The sequence below is a fragment of the Pleuronectes platessa genome, chromosome 22 (genome assembly GCF_947347685.1).
Source record: "Pleuronectes platessa chromosome 22, fPlePla1.1, whole genome shotgun sequence".
Classification (NCBI taxonomy): Eukaryota; Metazoa; Chordata; class Actinopteri; order Pleuronectiformes; family Pleuronectidae; genus Pleuronectes; species Pleuronectes platessa.
The window spans coordinates 10422133-10441739 of record NC_070647.1 but is presented as its reverse complement, the minus strand read 5'-3'; the positions used below and the strand labels follow the sequence as shown (position 1 = coordinate 10441739).

General features: G+C 44.4%; 1 protein-coding gene across 1 annotated transcript; it reads left to right on the top strand.

The window, feature by feature from the left end:
* The first annotated feature begins 865 nt into the window (after positions 1 to 865).
* Positions 866 to 7096, top strand: ppp1r3aa (protein phosphatase 1, regulatory subunit 3Aa). The gene is made up of 5 exons (XM_053415458.1): positions 866 to 874; positions 1179 to 2062; positions 3354 to 3412; positions 3518 to 3615; positions 4101 to 7096. Exons 1-5 carry the CDS (start codon positions 866 to 868, stop codon positions 6981 to 6983), a joined length of 3933 nt encoding a protein of 1310 aa, XP_053271433.1. The 3' UTR covers positions 6984 to 7096.
* Positions 7097 to 19607: the final 12511 nt, after the last annotated feature.

Below are 19607 nucleotides of genomic sequence, written 5' to 3'. Positions count from 1 at the left end.
AAAAACGAAGGCGAGAGGATCTGCAGACACCAAATGCCAACACGCCATAATTTGACACATTATTGATTTCAATGGAGGCAATTCTGTCTGTTCTTGCTCTCTCCACACGGAGGGTCAGTGGTCAGCACCAGCTCCTGCAGCAGACGTGTTGACACAGTGTCGGACGCAAGTTTCCAACACAAGGGGCTGAACTGAGCTCCTCTGGTAACAGATCCACTCTGCACAGCTTCATAGAAATGCCTTCGATGGATCAGCAAAGTATAATGTAGTGTTTTCTTATATAATAACTGAAGAGCTTCATCAGCAAAATATCATACAATGATAATAATAGTGTCAACGACAATGATAATAATACACTTTGTCTTACTGCAGGACTTGACAAAAGTAGCAAAAATAAGATTTTTTTTTAACATCATAGAAATATACATGAACATGCAGTTTAACTTTGGACACTTAATAAAGTGAAATGCTACATTGTGTCCAAGAAACGAATCATGCAAGTTAATGCCGAGAAAGTGCTGTATTTATTCAATATCCAGAAAAAGCATCTATCTGTCTATCTATCTATCTATCTATCCATCCATCCATCTTTCCTTATTTAACAACTGAAGACTGATTACCAACAACCTTTGTCAGTTTAGACAAAGGGTAGATCACAATTTACTAAAATCATTTAAAATCAGGGAAAAGCCCTTAATCACATTGATGCAGATAAATCTGCTTATATAAGGAAGATATTCTGTATATATTAATAGCATGTGTGGATTTTGGTCGATGCGATTGCTGTGCCACCATGCAAACAAGAAGATACTGTACTGTACCATTTTAATTTTCACATCTTTTTCCCAAATGTAGTAAAGTTGAGATGCAGATTGTAAGTTTGCATTTTTGGAACATTTTCACATTTCCAGTCCGAACATATTGTCTAGTCGGCATATTCAAATATGGACCTTTTCATGCATCAGTTTTACTTTGAAGTGCTTTGCGAGAGCTTTATTTTCATGTATTTACTCCGTAACTAGCAAACAAATAGTGAGCGGATCACCGAGAGGATGACTGGCCCGCCGTGCTCCAGTTATACGTGTCCTATTAATAGGTCTGGCTCAGGCTCACAATGTTCAGCTGTAACCGAACTCCATCTGTCAAGTCACGTCCCCTCTGCGCTCCCCCCTCCACAGTATCACTGCAGCCGGGCTCGGGGCACTCTGGTCTGTGCCACCCTCCCAGCCACACAGACGGCAGGACGGGGCCGACAGCTGCCTCTCAGACCACCGAGCATTATGGAGGCTCTGTGCGTACGACCCTTGAAAGAGGATGGTGTCGTGACGGAGGAAGAGGAGCGGGAGAGATGTGGGGGACAGGAAGATGGAGGAAGGGAGGCCTCGTCTCCCACGGGCTCCACCACAGACGAGGACACAGATGAGGACTCGGAACCGGAGCCCCCGTCGGTCGTCTGCAGGAAGGTGTCGTTCGCTGACGCATTCGGCCTCAACCTGGTGTCGGTGAAGGAGTTTGACAATGTTGAGGCGACGGGGTCAGAGGTCAGCCGGCCTCCTGAGAGGGACGCTGCGTTTCCTCTGGAGGAGTTCTACATGTCCTGTCTGTTTACAGTCCCATCATCCCCGGAGGAGCTGGACCAGAGGCTACGGGAGCAGATGCTGGAGCTGGAGAGCATCGAACTTCTCCCAGGAACCACCATGCTCCGCGGGACGATCAGGGTGGTCAACCTCGGCTACAACAAGTCGGTTTATGCCCGAATCAGCCTGGATTGCTGGAGCAGCTACTTTGACCTGCTTGCGGAGTACGTGCCCGGATCCAGTGACAGGGAAACAGACCGATTTGCTTTCAAGTACAGTCTGATTCCTCCCTTCGACAGGGAGGGCACCAGGGTGGATTTCTGCCTGCGCTACGAAACGACGGCGGGCACCTTCTGGGCCAACAACAAGGAGATTAACTACGTGCTGTTCTGCCACCAGAGAGGGCAAGCGAAGGAGCTCGGGCCTCAGGTGCTGGAGGAGAGCGGCGGCTACAAGAGCAAGAGGAGCTGCCTCAAAGCGAAAAGGTGAGAGAATCTGATGCTGGAAAACCTGCCACTGCTGGAGGAAGTACAATAGATAGCGTTTTATCATAATCAGTACTCCAATAAAATGGTTGAGACTCAAATGACAAAAAAAGTCTTCTCTTTAAAGGTTTAGTGTGTAGACTTTAGTGACATCTAGTGGTGAAGTTGCATGTTGCAGCTGAATAACCTTCACTTCAGCCTCCTCTTTCATACCAGAAAGAGAACCTTTGGCAGCTTAAGTTGTCACAAAAACTCAAAAGGTGTTTAGTATCTCCAGTTTGTACTACTCTCAAAAACATGGCGGCCTCCATAGAGAGGACCCGCTCCAGATAAATATAAAGTATTTAAATATAAACGGCCCATTTCAGGGTAAATAAAATATCAATTCATACAATTTAGATGAAACACTAAGTATTACTTTTATACTCAATTTCTGCCAATAGATCCCTTTCACCTAAATCTCACACACTGGTCCTTTAAAGCACCAGTTAATGTTGCTTGCTGGCTGTGGGCCTGTGTGTGTTTACTGTAAGCAGTTGTGTAACTTTTCTTTGATGGGTCTTTGAGCTGTAGAACACATATTGCCCATTTAAGGTCAGGTGTCTGTCCGGCTTTTCCGTGACGTCTCAGTGTGGCAGGGAGAGACAGATGTGCATATTTCATCCTCTTTGTCGACATAATCCCCCCCCCCCTTTTTTTTAGGGCTTTAGGGAAAAACAGTTCCTGTGTTTATGTGTGTTCTGCTCTCATTCGCTGGACTGAAATTAGATACAAGCCGACTGCACTGAGACAAGAGGAATAGTCAATCTACGGCCCAGGAGAGATGAAGAATAGCAACAGCGATAAAAAAGTATTGACACATTTTACAGAGAAAGCACCAACCTGCTCTTTATTCAGCCATGTCACTGAACTTGAGTCATGGAGGTGAGATGTACTGTCGCTGAAGAGGAAATGGACAAGTCAAAGAAACTAAATTAGCGGAGAACTTACCTATGCCAAGGCCCAACAGTCCCCTTATATCCAATCAGGCTGCACTAGATTGCACATGCTAAATATCAGTTCCTACACCTACCAAATGTTTATTTACATGGTAGTCCATCATTGTGTAATCTTGCAAACAAACAAACAAACCAACAAATAAACAGACAGAGGTGAAAACCTAAAATCCAGGGCGGGGGTAAATTCAAAGAGAAATTCATTTTGATTTGCTTACTGGCATATGTGTACCATAATACCAGAGTTATGTATTGTCTGTAAAACAGCTCATGTACTGTCTTTTTTTTAACTACAGGAGGATAAGTGCAGAGGAAAAGACCAAGGAGTCCAATAACACAGCAACACCCTCTGCAGGTGTGTGTACTCCAGATTCCAGTGTGTGTGCGTACTTGTCCCTATGTGTCTAGATATGTGTGTATAAATGAAGGCAAACTTGACCTCATGTCATTTGTTTTGCAGGAGCACAAGTCCCTCATAAAGCACAGGAGGCTGAGAGACAGACGGCGGACAGCACAGAGACACACTCGCTATTACACCACGAAGGACACAAAGCCTTGGTGAGGTCACAGACTCAACTCACAATCAGGGCTAGATAAACGTGTGGTCTTTCAGAGGCGTGAATGGCGACGGAGCCAGGGATGTAGGTTATGCTGCACAGCAGCTGAGCGGGAGGGATGTGGAGCCTCAGCTGACCTGACACCTGAGAGCCTGTCTGCAGTCACTCACGTGCACCATGTTAATAATAAATGCAAAACCGCCTGTGAACGTGCAGTAAAGTTGATGAATGGAAAACAGGCTTGTGTGTGTGCTGAGGCTGCAGCGGCGTTACAGCCGGTTGCATCATCGCATTAATGTTACACGAAAGAATACTCGATGAATCGAAGGGGCCATTGCACACATTTTATATCATGAGGCCAGTTTTGGGATTTAAAGGAGATGATGACCTTAAAAATAACAAAACCTCGTGCTGGTGGCCTCCGATAACACTTCAAGTAGTTTGAGCATTAAACACTTGGCTTGACCTTTGCCCTTTTCCTGACAGGTGGACGGGGTGAAAAGCTGGCCCAGAGGAGTACGTTTGGCCCGTGTGCAGGAGGACCCCTCCCAGAGGAGGCAAGCACGACGGGTATATTCACATGACTCAGCCGGTTGCCAGAAGATTACTCCGCCTGGGCCAGCTCCGTGGTGTGACCATGTGAGCAATCGCTACAACCGCCAGAAAAAGCCAAACGACACTCCGCCTGTCCTCACCTACCATCAGATCCCTCTGCTCACACTGGACTGGAAAAGCGATACGCCGCAGCGGTGGGGGGCTGCTGATATGGATGACATCTGGGCTGGGAACGCTAAGCAGACCAGGCCAAAGGCGTCTGTTGAAAATATAGAAGCTACGCCGTCTGTTAATGATTTGTGGGAGACTTTTCTTCACGGTACAGTTGATACCGGTGATAAAGACACCTCGGCTGGTCACGTGTGGCAGGAATTTCTAAATGAGCCGAGTCGTCAGGACCATTCTGGTGTCCCGGAGGCGGAATGGCTGCAAACAGCGGCGTCGGTGTCTCCCTCAAATCACAGGGGGCCCCAATGCTCGGCAAGAAGTCACGCCTTTCGAGAAGTTCAGATGGGAACGGACGCACCCACCGCCTCAGAGACGACTTCATCTAACTCCGACCGCCAGCCGAACGCAGAGGCGTGTGTCTGTGACAACACGTTGACCCGAGGAGCCTCGCAAAGGTCGCAGACGAATTCTGTAACACACACTTTAGAGGAATGTAGCCTCCAGGGGGTGAGGCCTGTGTCCGGGGGCTCTGTTGACAGTTCGGCCGCGTGTCACATGCTTCCAACCTGGGAGCGGGCGGGAAAAAGAGGAGAAGCAGAAGGAGCAGGCGGAGATGAGCGCGTCGCACCGCTCGCGGCCGATTTAGTAACAAGCTCAGGGGAGTCGAAGACAGCCGACATGACAGAAATGCCAGAGTCTCAGAATGCCAGCGCTGTTGATAGGATCTCACAGCGAGCGAGGCTGGACGAGGGTCTTTCATCTCGTGGGGAAGGGGAGGGTACAGGTACCGCACACAATGAGACACGTGACACGCTGGCATTTAGGGAGACAATCAGACAGGGGACAGAGGACGGGGAGAGTTTTGTCTTCGCCACGTCCGGAGAAACAGCGGGAGGGATCATGACAAACCGCACGGAAAATCAAGCCTCTACGGAGGAGAAGTTATTTAGGCCGCTGGAAACGGGGGCGTGTGAAACGTCCCCGAGGAACGCAGATGAAAAACGCAGCGAGGACTTTGGGCTGAACCCAAAGAGTGAAAATCCATTGATGGAGAACGAGGGAGATGAAAACGAAATAAGACCCGAGCAATCGCACGCACACAAATTCAATCCAAACCAAACATGTGAGGAAAACATCAGGCCGAGCGCAGTACTGGAAGGTGGATTCAAATTGGATGGATCGGAAAAAGATTTGAGTGACAAAGACCAGGAGGGATTCAGACAACTAAAATCACCGGCCTGGCAGAGGGGAGACGCATCCTTAGTTTCAGAAGTGCATAATAAACAGTTGAGGACAATCCGAGCAGCGGAGGAACTGCTTGATGGGAAAGAAGAGGAGAAGAATCTACGGAAATCTGAAGAAACTGAAGAAAAGGAAAGTTTGAGTTGCAGTGGAACAAATGTGGAGCGACAGGAAATAAACCCATCAGCTCAGATCACGCCCAATGTGGAGATAAAGGTCCTCCACAGTGACACTTCCCCAGCAGAGAGACACGTCCTGAACCCAACAGAGGTGGAAGGGTTGAGATTGAAATCATCACAGGATGTTATGAGGGATCGGAGAGAGGGCGCAGGCCGTGAAACGAGCCCGGAGGAAATTACGTTGAAGGAGAACATCGACGCTGAAACAGAGCCTCAACGCCAACCTGCGACTCTACAAGGAGTAGAGGAGGATATGAGGCTGAGAGAGGAAGAGGAGAGAAGGCTGACAACAGAGGCGACGAGGGGGTGGACGGGTAACGCGGAGGACCCTCGGGTCGAGAGAAAGAACACGTCAGGGGAATTGAAAGAGCGAGAGAAGGTGGAGAACCCTCAACGTGGTGAATGTAGGAGATTGTCAGATGGAACGAACGACCTGGTTATGGCAGAAAAGACTGTGGCACTTGAGTCGAGGGTGGAGGAGGCGCTCATTGAACGATTTGGTGAGGATTTGGTCAGGAGGATTTGGGAGGAGGTGTTTGGTCAGAGAGCGCGGGACACGAGTGTCGTGGATGGAATGAACGGTAGCCCGGCAGATATTACATCTGACCGCCATCCTCTTTTGGAGAAAGGTTCATTTCCCTTGACCGATCCAAATCTAAGAACCCATCAAGGCCAAGAGGAAGCGAGAGAGACAAGTAGCAAAGAGGACTCCCCTGGTCGTCAGCTGCTCGGCACAATAAATCAAACTCACACAGATCTGGATTCAAGTGCTCATCCGGTTGGAGAGCTCGCCGCCTCATTGACTGAACCAGCCCAAACCATCAGCTCTGCAAAGGAGCAGGAAAACGCCTCTGAAATAAGAAATAGACCCATCGCCCGTCAGGAGGCCGGTGGACAAACAGCAGAATGCAGTCGACCGGCCCACCCGTTTCACACACACCCCACTTTCCCCTCCGAGACATTGAAAGAGTCCGACGACCTCGTCCGCTGGAGCCTCCACGTGCTCCGTCACATCACCAGACTCCTGCTGTGCACCCTGTTAGTCGCCGGCTTCTTCACCATCCTCTTCCTCTACGATTTCCCGGCATTCATCGCGCTCTACGTGTTTTCGGCGTGCTGGTGGTTTTACAAGTGGAGGACACATCGGGTCACGGTGCACAAGGGGGTGGGGAGAAAGTTTGCGGAGAAAAGAGAAGGCGTTGAAGAGTGCGGTGCGTCGCATTGAAACTTGAATGATTTCTTCGTATATGTTCATACTGTACATTCAGACGGGTGAGAACCTTGTTGATCTGTGACCCCTGAAAGAAAAGCATTGTCCACTTGTGACACCCATTGTGTTTGTGTGATTTTTCTAACCAGTTCAAGCTGGGAGAGGTTTGTTGTTGTTTTCTTGCCTTTGTTCTTTTAAATTTTATTAATAAAGCAAGAAAAATACATAACATCACAGACGTAGAATTATACAGTGGGGCAGACGATGTTAGAAAGAACGGGAACTGATCACCACGTGTGTCAGCAGAGGGCACCTTAGCCATTTCCAGACATGACCTGTGGGTAAAGTAGAGAATTGGAGTTTACCCAGTGTTTTTCCTTCACACATGCACAACAGAACAGGAGGATTTCTGCACAGATGCATTCACAACAGCATCAAATCCTCCACATCATTCATGAGAGAGATGCAGCAGACAGACGTATTAGCTCTATCTATGTGTCACCGTTTTTTCACCGGGAGATGATTGTTTTCCTTTTGTTTTGTTTAGCTATGTGTTTTTCACGAGTTGGATGTGTCATCATTTTCTCCTGAACTCTCCTGACTTGCGACGGACTTTATACTAGGAGGCCAGGAGAAGAAAGACCGCAGATGATCCAGAGCCTCTCACTTTTACCGTTCACAAGTTCACCTCCACCGGGGGGGGGGAATATGGAGGGGCTGCAGAGTTCAGACGGTGCATGTCTGAAAGCAGCTCTCGATAGAAACAGGACAGAATGTGCAACACTGGGGAGTCGGGAGGTGTTTCTTTGTTTTTTTGTTTTCTTCCACCCTAGCAGACACATAATAGACACTGGCTGACCTGTCACCACAAACATGGGGCGTTATCAAACTATTAAAGAAGTAAAAGAATAAACAAATGGATGAGTGTATGCTATTTTCTTATCCTCCTCTGCCCTACACACACACACATACACATGTAGATGCACACAAGCACGAATATGCAATACTCACACAACACCAGTCAGTGCAGATCAACATTACGACACATGAAAAAAACACAACAAGACATAATATGTAGGTAATAATATAAATACATACCACGAAAAAATCTAAAGGTTAGGGTTGATTTGGGATTAAATTATGGATTTTAATTTATGATAGTGTAGGGAACTGGTCTCTGTCAATGCTGTCCTTCTGATTAATATGATCGGTTGTTTTGGAGATGAGTGAAAACAGACGGTTGTGTGTCTACACGGTGGAGATTCAGTGATTCTATTGGTTTTCCAGCCGGCTGTCAGAGTTGATCAGATTGTGTCTGAGGAGGTTTTTACAAGGACGTTGCTCTACTTGTAGCCCTGGGTTATTTCAGCTGTGCTTCTGGTTCCATTTGAAGTCATGGTGTAGTATTTTTGCCCCAAAAAAGTAGTGAGGAAAGTTTGATGCTTCTTTGCCACCTTGAGATTTGAGCTTCTGGGTTTTTTGTTTTCCAGTAAAATGGATCGGGTGCTTTAAACCAGTTGTTGGTGGGTAGCAACAAAAAACATCTTTTGTTTTATTGATTTGGTTCAGGGTTGTAATCGAGGGTGAAGAGCTCTGAACGCTTTGGGAAATAAATGAATGCACTAAACTGGAGGTTTTGTTTTCTTGGTCCTTTCATTACATTAAATCATAATATGACAAATACATTTTTTCAGGCAGTAATATATATTTTTGGCATTTAAATCCTCACCTGTCACGTCCTGTGGCCCTTTCACATTAGTCTGTGACCTTAAGAGTGGTTTGGTTTTTTTGTTCATCCAACAAATTGCAAAGTTGTATTTAATCAATTAAACAATAAAACTGAAATAAAATTTGAAGACTTTTCTTGTTTTAGTTTATATGAAAATGCACTTGTTGTCTTAGTTAATGCAGTACAATTTTCAGTACGTGTATGATGTGTGTATATTTGATGCTTTTATGGGCCCAATATTACTTGACCGTGTATGTAATGAAACAAAGTGACTTAGCTTGAAATTCTTCAATAAAAGAGATTCATATGACTGAAGAACAGTCTTTTAATACTTCATATGAATGGTCAGTATGTATCTGTATTGTCCTCACATGTTGGCAGTGATTCGCAGTGAATGGCAGTGAATCCCTTTTAACTCCAAGGATCCTTATGGATTTTAAGTTTGTGAAAAAGATAATTTAGACAAAGCTGCACCAAATTGCACAAACTCATATATATAATTTTTCTGAAAGTGCCTGATTTGGTTTTTCTTCAAGATCCATTTATTACTGCCTGGGAAAGTGATGAAAATGTCAAAATCCACCACAATTATTTATCACAACGATAAATAAAGTGAAAAAACTGTCACAAAACACAATTTAAAATATACATACAGTGTGGTTTAGGCTGCTGTATCACTCTACATATCATCTTCTACACCCCCATGAGCAGAAATGTCCCAGTGTCAGTCACTGTGGCAGAACTGGGACACTGCAGTCCAGTTAAAGTCCCTCAGTCTCGTCTGGGGAGCGTTGACCTTTCACAAGCTGCTTCCCCCCCCCGACTCCTTCAGAAGTCTGACCCTGAGCCCGACTTAGCACAGCAGCAGCAGAGAGAAGCTTCTCTTTCACCGGGCACCGCTCGGAGGTCGACTCGGTACAAACCTGGCCCAGCCGCTCTGCTGTGTGCAGACAAACAGCAGCAGTGACGGGGAAGAAAGAGAGAGAGAGACGTGGACAGACTCCTGATGAGCTGAAGTTGATCTGTTGTTGGACGACTGACCGACTAACATGACAACATGGAAGGATGATAAATGTATTATTGATGCACTAGGACAAGGTATGGGGCTGCATGCTATGTACTGTGAGGGTTTTATAATGTGCAGCCCTAATGACAGTGGGAGGTAGAGTCAATGTTTTGGTGCCTGCTATTATCCAAAACTCAGATTATCACAGTCATTTGTTATTTAATCCGTTATCTTCCCTGATTGGCAACACTAGAAATATCAAGATCAACATTTCATAATGCACAATGTGGATTTTCAAATACATAATGCAAATGGTAAGTCCACTATATGAGCTAATATGAACTTTGTGCGTTTTTTAAAATCATGTAGAAGTTGTTTATTCACATTAAGAAATTAGAATTATGTCGTCTCAAGGTATTTGTTACGTGTTACATTATAAATACATGCATACTTTTCAAGGCAAGAAGACAGTACAAAGGAAAAAAGCTAACATATATCACCATGAAGCCTCCCTAGTTAAATATTTACATCAAGACAATCATTTTTTTGCATTCCAGGTTTTCAAAAATGAAAGGATAAATATGCAAATTAAGCATTAAATGATGAAATATGCACTTATTTGCATATATCCACAAAACAGACATCTAAGCATTGGAAAAGCCAAGTGTTATATTTTACTGACAGGGCATTAAAGTCAATGGTTTGGACAGGGGATGTTGTATCCTTACTTATATTACTCCATAAATTAGAAAACACTGTCAACAGCAATATATAATGTTTTTTTTGTTTTAAGTACTATACATGCAAATAAAGCTATGGATTAAATATAAACCTCTTGGGAATATGAATGGGACTAAAATAAGATAGTTTTGTGTATGTCAGTGTAATTGACATACACCATTATACTCCTATATGTGTATTTTGTCCACCAGTGGAAGAGAAAACATGTTCTAGAAGAAGAGACACCTAAAATCCAACGTTGACCAGTGCACGAAATAACAATGTTTTTGCCCTTGAGGTGTCTGACCTAAAAGGGAATCTATGTTTTCCTGCAGTGAGAAGGCTGCTACAGCTTTTACCCTGGTTTATATCAGGTTGCTGCAGGTCCCTGAGGAAGACGAGGAAGACAAGTTAATTGACTCTCTCAGTCGCACCCTGATCCTCGTGTCTCGACTAAAACAAGCGCCTGTCATCGTCCTCAGATGTCTTCTCACATTACAGTGCGTATGAAGGATTTTGTGCGTCGGTATGTGTAAATGAGAGGGAAACTATAATAAGGATCACACTATCATGTGAGAGATAATCTCATCGGGTGTATGTATTCCCACATTAGCATTCAACAGCAGCTCCCTGTCCTCCGGTGTCAGTCATCAAAGAGAATAACAATATATAACAAAGAGGAAATAATGATGAGACGATATAAAAAATTAAAGGAACTAATATTTTTTTAGAAACCTATTAATATTAATAATAAGTACTAGGATAAAACATAGTATTGTATATAATAAAAACTAACTGTATTAAATACTGTTATTATTATCATGATAAATTCTGATATTCTACAGCTAATTATATATTGTAAATCAACTTATACTGCCAATTATTATCAACTACTAAGTTATTATACTGCTGCATTATTATCACTACTATTATTATTAATATATAAGATTATGTGTATATCAAATTTCATATCATATTTATAAATGTCATTACACTGTTAAATACTGTAGATTTTTCCTTTTTTCTAAAGACATGGGTGCAATGCTTCGTTTCTTCCAGCAGATGTCACTGCAGCTCCACTTTACAAAGATTCCACTCCACGTTCTCTCAAACACAACATCTTGGCCAATGGGTTTCGGGTTCATTCTAGATAATGTAGGAATCGTGTAATTGCCTCAAGCAAACATTTCAACATCATCAGCACAAATCCTAAACTCTGGAATCTCTTTAATAGTTTGACCCAGAAAGTGCAGAATGCGAAACAACCGAGTTTTTGTTATTTTCATTTTTTCAACCCTGTGGCAAAAAAAAAAGATGAAAAAAATGGCTGTGCAGTGAAGTACACTGCTGGGGACAAGAGGGTGGATGAGGACATGGTACATGAGTGGATGAGAGCGCAAACTGAGGCAGGCCTGTGTTATGTGACCCGAGGGGACTGGAGGCACTCTGCTGACAGATTGGAGACCTGACAGAATGCATCGTCCACACTCCCCTCAGTCGAGGGAAACCACTTTTTATAGATCCGCCTCCCCGACGGCGCCCGGTGCTCCTCCGCCTCAACCTTCAACCTGACCGGCCTCCTCTCCCCACATGGCCTCCCTCTTTTCCCGGGGAACCTGCACCCGCGTCTGCCTCTCCTCCCCCACCATTTCCTCGGTCTTGTCTCCTTCTGTGACGACCCCCTCGGTGACTCGACATTCCCAGATGTCCCCTGGCTCTTGCATCAGGGAGACAGCCAGGCTCGACGCTGTCGCCACTTGGCATTTGAAAGCTGTGCGTGCACGGGACATGGTCACCTCCCGCTCAACGCTAATTGCAGTATAATGACTGCTCGGCTGGGGGAATCATCCGGGACTACATCCATACCACAACGTTATAGTTTTAAACAATCTCAAGTGTTTTGTATATCCGCTTCAATCCCGTCTACACTAACGTGCCTGAAAACGCAGATCAAGTTTCCACTAAAGCACACTGGGAATCCGTATGTCGGTGTAATAGCTCGTCTTCGATACTTGTGAGCAGTTGCTACTTTGTGAAATCCAGAATTTAATGGTAAAACAGCTGTTAGCGAAGACAACGGGGGTCCAATTTTTGGGCAATCGATAGCCGAGGTAATGTTTGCGTACAGAAGGGGGTCATGTGATAGGAGCGTGATAAATCAGCGAAGGCTACGTCGTGAACGAAAAGAACCAACCAGCAAGCAGGTGGGAGTGTCTACGTCATTGTTTCACAATATAATAGCCCTGGAGTTTTCAAACTAAAGGTAATGTGAACACCAGGCATACTACGGTAGTTTGGAAGCACATGGGTTTTTGAGTTGCGACTGACTAATAATAAAAGACCTACTGTGAGTTCCCACACTTCATATTCATAAATGTAATACACTTCCTTCCCTGTGAAATAAGGGACCTCTTCAGTAGTAAGAAATGTTCTCAAAATATACACATCTCATTTTCTTTTCTTTTTCTGGGGCATTTTAAGCACATGTATTCCACTTCTCCGGAAGCAACGCACGATACATCTTGTGTTTTTATAGCTCTCATTACGATGCCCCGACTTCCTGCGCTTTCGTATTCACTATTACCGTGAGATGACAGAGTTGTTTGTCGTCTTTAGTGCCGCGCTTCTTTCATCACGACGAGGAGGTGTGGGAGAGGAGCGAGGAGGAAGACGAGGGGCTGGAGGAAGGGCGGGTACTCCACTCATAATGTGTATTTACGTGAGCCTCCGATTATTTAGGGAGACGCTGTGAGAGCGCAGGTGAGAAGGGCAGTTACCTTTAAATTCTAATGAGTCAAGATGAAAGGGGGAACTCAACCTTATTTATGCAAGATTTTTCAAAATAAAGTCAGAAAGTGCAGTGTAGATAAAAAGATAATGAAAAGTGTTTGCCCTGTGTTTTCCCTCCGAGATTCAGGATGACGACAAACACCTGGTTATTTCATTGTTTTTTTTATCTTATATAATATCTCACCCCATTTCAATTGTAAAATATCCCAAGTGCGAGGTGAAGTGGCTTGACCCTTTCTGAACCCGGTAGAGAAAAAAGAAAAACATGGTGCAGTTCCTTGTTTAGTGCAGAGAGAAATCGAAAGTGTCCCCCAGCCGAGAGCCATTGTTCAGTAATGTTTTCATGGCCTCTGTATCCTTTCTTATTCTGAAAATGGTAAAATGAAGGATAAAAATCCAAATGCTCCTGGTGATGAACTCTCACTGGTCATAGTATTCGTTTGTGGTTGCACCAAACAGCACCCAGAAAAGTTGGTGACTGGTTAGTGATCATCTTGTTGCATTTGGAAGCTAAAGAACCAGATATTTCCCTCACGATTTGGTGGAGACCAAAAGTAGAGCTAAAAGAGGAGGATTTATATTTTATTGATAAGGTAGCCCTCTCCTCTCACCCTTAATTATTCTGTAGCTTGTAACATGAAGTCATAAGCTGTCAGCTACTGAGGTTTATGTGGCAACTTGCCTCCACCCCCCCACTCTCTGCCTTTTAGCACTGAGTCCAAACATGGTTGTGGTAAATTTTTGGACTCATGTAATAACACAGAAAATATTCACGATTACCCTAACCTTTTGATGGACTACATGGATCACAGAAAACATTTGGAATCTTAGAAGGTCCCTTGTTATTCTGAGAATAGCAAAGTTGTGGTTGTGGAACAGTCAATTCACTTTGAACAGACAGAGCTCCCTGCTGATGATATTCAACTGTGTGACTAACATTTTATCACAGTTAGTTAAAAACAGATAAGACCAAGATCCTCATCATAGCTCCACATATCATCACTTCTCGGCCAGGCTCCTTTCTCCTGCTGAAAAATGTACTCATCAAATCCTCAGCTTGTTCTTGTCTCTTCTATTGTCTCATGTCTTCCAGACTCAACCACTGTAATTCCCTCCTCCCCCTGTCTCAGCATGGACCGTCTACAAAAGGTCCAGAGCGCTGCTGCAAAGGTCATGCTCATAGATTATATATTCTCAAAGACTTATAGACACATGTTCTTTGGACTCTGGAGACACTTTTCAAAAGAAACTGAAAACGTACTTATTTAAAATGGTCTCTGTCTTGTCTTCTACTCTGTACTTTTCCAAATGTGTCATTATGTTTTATTGTCTGGTTCTTTTATTGTTTGACTCCGACAATTTGGTGAAACACTTTTCTCAGTGAAAGGTGTTACAGCACTTTACTTCCTTGCGCTTAATTAACTTTTATTTTGGAGGCGATGTCACAGATTGTTGAATTGACTGATGTATCTGACATTATTATGTGAAGCGAGCAAATTGCACCAAAACTGTTGCCATGGCAATGTGTTTCAAATAAAAAGGCCGGCAGTCACCAGCAGTTTGACGGATCATCACTGAGGTGGTGTTGATGAGGCTTAAAAAGGCGAAGGACAAACTTCTCCCGTTGATACGTTCACTACACTCAGTAAATACACAGACGCATTAAACTGTGTGTCCCTCGTTAATTGACCCACCAACAACCTTTAAGCTTTAAGTAAGTCCCATTACAGCTACACTGACAATAAAGGTTATGGGCTCAAGTTAGTGGCCACCCATTTACTTAGGCTTAAGTTTGTTGTTATGAGCACTAACGTTTAAATACATGGTCTTTAGACTAAGTGAAAAATTAAAAAGTCACTAAGCAAATTGGCAACAGGAACCCTGGAACCCTGCAAAGCCGATACATCCCAAGAGTCTCCCGCTGCTGGAACTAAGGGTTTGATTGAATTTGCCTGAGCAACAAAAACCCTTCATTAAAGAAGTGAATGTAAACAAGGATTAAAGAAATGTTTAAATCCGAAACCACTAGAGACACTCGTGGTGCGTTCAGGTACGTCAAGGATGCGTCATGTTTAGGGGTTACTCATCGAGGCGATGGGGTAACGAGAAGCCTCAGTGAAAGTGTGATAGTCGGAGGACAAGCAGGTGGCCTCTCTGAAAGCCCCTCAGTAAATCTATCTGCGTGCCATTTAGAGCGCTGGCCTGACCTAAATGTCAGAGCGACATTTGACAGAACCATAAAACTCTCTGGACCATTCTCCTCCTCCGAATCCTTCTCCTCATTGGCTCTAACAAAAGGGTTAAATCACTGAGACACAGCTCACGGTGTCTGTTCATTTCGATAGGCCCAAGGCCCCTGGTAGACGAGCAAAGTGGGAATTGAGCGGTGAAGGTGCGTGCAAAGGTATTGCTGCAAAATTCTTTTGTGTGTTGCTGAACCTTGTTGCCGAGGCTATCGAAACGCTACAGACAACATTCATTTCTTTTCATGTTTCATCAACTGACGACTAAAATGGCACAATGCAGGTGTTGGAGGAAATACTTTTTGCTCTTGTTTGCTGTGTTACACTTTTTTTACTTTGGACGATAAGTTCAAGGTGTTTTCATACAGTGCCTTGCATAAGTATTCACCCCCTTTGGACTTTTCTACATTTTGTCATGGTATAACCACAGATTAAAATTTATTTCATCGTGAGTTTATGTAATGGACCAACACAAAATAGTGCATCATTTGGAAGTGGGGGGAAATATTACATGGATTTCACAATTATTTACAAATAAAAATCTGAAAAGTGTTGAGTGCATATGTATTCACCCCTTTACTGTGAAACCCCTAACAAAGATCTGGTGCGACCAATTGCATTCACAAGTCACATTTGCAAGTCACATAATTAGTAAATAGGGTCCACCTGTCTGCAATTTAATCTCAGTATAAATACACCTGTTCTGTGACGGACTCAGAGTTTGTTGGAGATCATTACTGAACAAACAGCATCATGAAGACCAAGGAGCTCACCAAACAGGTCAGGGATAAAGTTGTGGAGAAATATGAAGCAGGGTTAGGTTATAAAAAAATATCCAGAGCTTTGAACATCTCTCTGAGCACCATAAAATCCATCATAAGAAAATGGAAAGAATATGGCACAATCGCAAACCTACCAAGAGGAGGCCGTCCACCCAAACTGAAGAGTCGGACAAGGAGAAAATTAATCAGAGAAGCAACCAGGAGGCCCATGGTTACTCTGGAGGAGTTGCAGAGTTCCACAGCTGAGGTGGGAGAATCTGTCCACAGGACAACTATTAGTCGTCTACTCCACAAATCTGGCCTTTATGGAAGAGTGGCAAGAAGAAAGCCATTGTTGAAAGGGATCCATAAAAAATCCCGTTTGGAGTTTGCCAGAAGCCATGTGGGAGACACAGCAAACATGTGGAAGAAGGTGCTCTGGTCAGATGAGACCAAAATTGAACTTTTTGGCCTCAATGCAAAACGCTATGTGTGGCGAAAACCCAACACTGCCCATCACCCTGAGCACACCATCCCAACAGTGAAACATGGTGGTGGTAGCATCATGCTGTGGGGATGCTTCTCTTCAGCAGGTACAGGGAAACTGGTCAGAATAGAGGGAAAGATGGATGGAGCCAAATACAGGGAAATCCTTGAAGAAAATCTGATGCAGTCTGCAAAAGACTTGAGACTGGGGCGGAGGTTCATCTTCCAGCAGGAGAATGACCCTGAACATACAGCCAGAGCTACAAAGGAATGGTTTGGATTAAAGAATGTTAATGTCTTAAAATGGCCCAGTCAAAGCCCAGACCTCAATCCAATAGAGAATCTATGGCAAGACTTGAAGATTGCGGTTCACAGACGGTCTCCATCCAATCTGACTGAGCTTCATCTTTTTTGCCAAGAAGAATGGACAAACCTTTCCATCTCTAGATGTGCAAAGCTGGTAGAGACATACCCCAAAAGACTTGCAGCTGTAATTGCAGCGAAAAGGGGGTTCTACCAAGTATTGACACAGGGGGGTGAATACTTATGCACCCAACAGATGTCAACTTTTTTGTTCTCATTATTGTTTGTGTCACAATAAAATGTATTTTGCACCTCCAAAGTACTATCCATGTTTTGTTGATCAAACGGGAAAAAGTTTATTTAAGTCTATTTGAATTCCAGTTAGTAACAGTACATAATGGGAAAAAGTCCAAGGGGGGTGAATACTTATGCAAGGCACTGTACATGATCTGTGACAAAAAAAGTTTGTGTTAAAAAAAGTGAAGAACACAGCAGGAGATTGTACGAGTCAGATAAGGTTCGCAACTACAGTTTGATATCTTTGTCGGCTTCTTCCTCATGTACTGCACCTCTTGTAAAACCTGAGAAGTTTGCTTTCTTTTCATTGTCATGTCAGTCAGATGTTGGCCTAGCATCAACACGCCCATTCGCTCGATGTGAAACCTTCGGACATTTTCCTGCTGTATGCTCACATGACTGGACATCAGCCTGACCGAGTGGTGACCCAGCCCCGACCCCCGCCAGACAGGCTTCATGGTTTTTCTTTCAAAACCCGAAACAGGCCCGAGTTCTTGTTCCCTTGTCCGTGACTGATATATAATTCCTGTTACTGTGGTTACAGCTCACCTGCTCACACTAAAGCACAACACAATGCATCTTGATTAATCCCAAAGGCAATTTGGTTTAGCAACTCAAAGAAAAAACAAGATACAGACGTGCCCTGACAAACATGATTTATATTGTATACCCAGGTTATATATGCATGAGCAGACTTGTAAATGAAGGTTACAGTTGCAGTGGAAGTGACACTTTCTAACATCTGCAGCTAAATAAGTTGTCGCCCATTGTAATTAGAATTTCAGCATAAAAATGTTTGCTCCTGAGTAATTGTTTGGCCGACCTGACCAAAAACGACCCGAACCCGGTTATAATTTCTTATTTTCAGCCTGTCCTGACCCGAGCCCAACCCAGTGTGATTTTTCTGTCTGAACCCAGCGACACCTATCCTCTCCGTCGGGTCACGTCGGTTTCGGGTCGCAGAGTCTAATTCTCACATGGGCTCAAAAGAATCAAATGTCTGAGCGACTCACGTACAGCCCCTCCAGAAAATGTCAGGCAACATCCAGCCTTTAGAACAAGCCTCAGAGCAGCTCTGGAGACATGCAGCAACATTACCCTCTGGTTTTTCGTTGCCCGCTCTTTACAGTGGAACAGGATTTTGAGGCTCAGACTTTCCGACACATTTCCGCGTGATTCATCCGGTGAGTCCGGAGCCAAGGTAGAGAGTGTCGTGTTCCGTGCCTGCGTGTACCATATGCATATCTGCTGGGTATATGTGCGAAAATCCGCCTTCACGCCTGTGCCTGTGCCCGTAACAATGCCGCTGCGTGTGTAGGTGTGCGAGGGTGTGGCGCGCCAAATGCTGCAAAGTGTGTAGATGCGCCGAAACGTGTGCTTGTGTGCTGTGTTGCCCGTGTGTGGGCAGTTAGGATTACACAAAGAGTGCACCATATTGAGCGCCAGCATATTGTTGGCAGACGCGCTCACACAAATCTTCTCCCTCTCTCACTCTGTGTCTCTCTTATTGAAGGAAAGGTCAGACACACAGAGAGGGATCTGTCTTTCTGTTTGGATTCGGCTTGAGTCCTTCTCCTCATTTCAACTTGCTCTCTGCCGCGAGCACTTTTTCTTTCCCTTCCCTTTTACCTAGTTTCACCCTCGCATGTCGCCCCGTTACAAACTTCAGGGATTACTTCTGTCCATTTGAACGACATTGAAAGCATTTGCAGCATTGTGCGTTTGACATTTCCACTGTAAAGCGCGTTGAATTACCTAAAAAACTGAGGTAATATTTCATCCACCCCCACTTACTTTGCTAACAACCATCCTTTAGTTCACTCTCTCGTTGCCAACCACTTCCTTTTGTTTCCAGCCGTCCGTGTCCCTGCCTCACCTCCCTTCTCCTCTCTCCCCTCAACTGCACTATTTCTCCCTCAAACCCTGTTTCTCTCTCTCTCCTCTCACTGATACGCTCTGAAGTAATCCTCTTGACTCGCCACACAAGACTGCTACACCTACTGTAACCGAACACACACACACACACACACACAAACACACACACATGCGACGCCGGGTAACGACACGCAACACAGATGCAACGGACGACCAGGGGTTGAGGAGAGGGATTAAGAGGGCAGCAGATTGAGGATTACGACAGAAGGAGGCGAATAAAAAAAGAATACTGAATTTATTGAGGAGCTGCAAGCCATGTGCAATACATGATGATCAGAAGGGAGAGTATAGAAAAACAGAGGAGAGAGAGAAGAGGGAATATGGGGTTGAACAGGAAAAAGGGGATTTTAATTAAGGAAAGGAGGATGA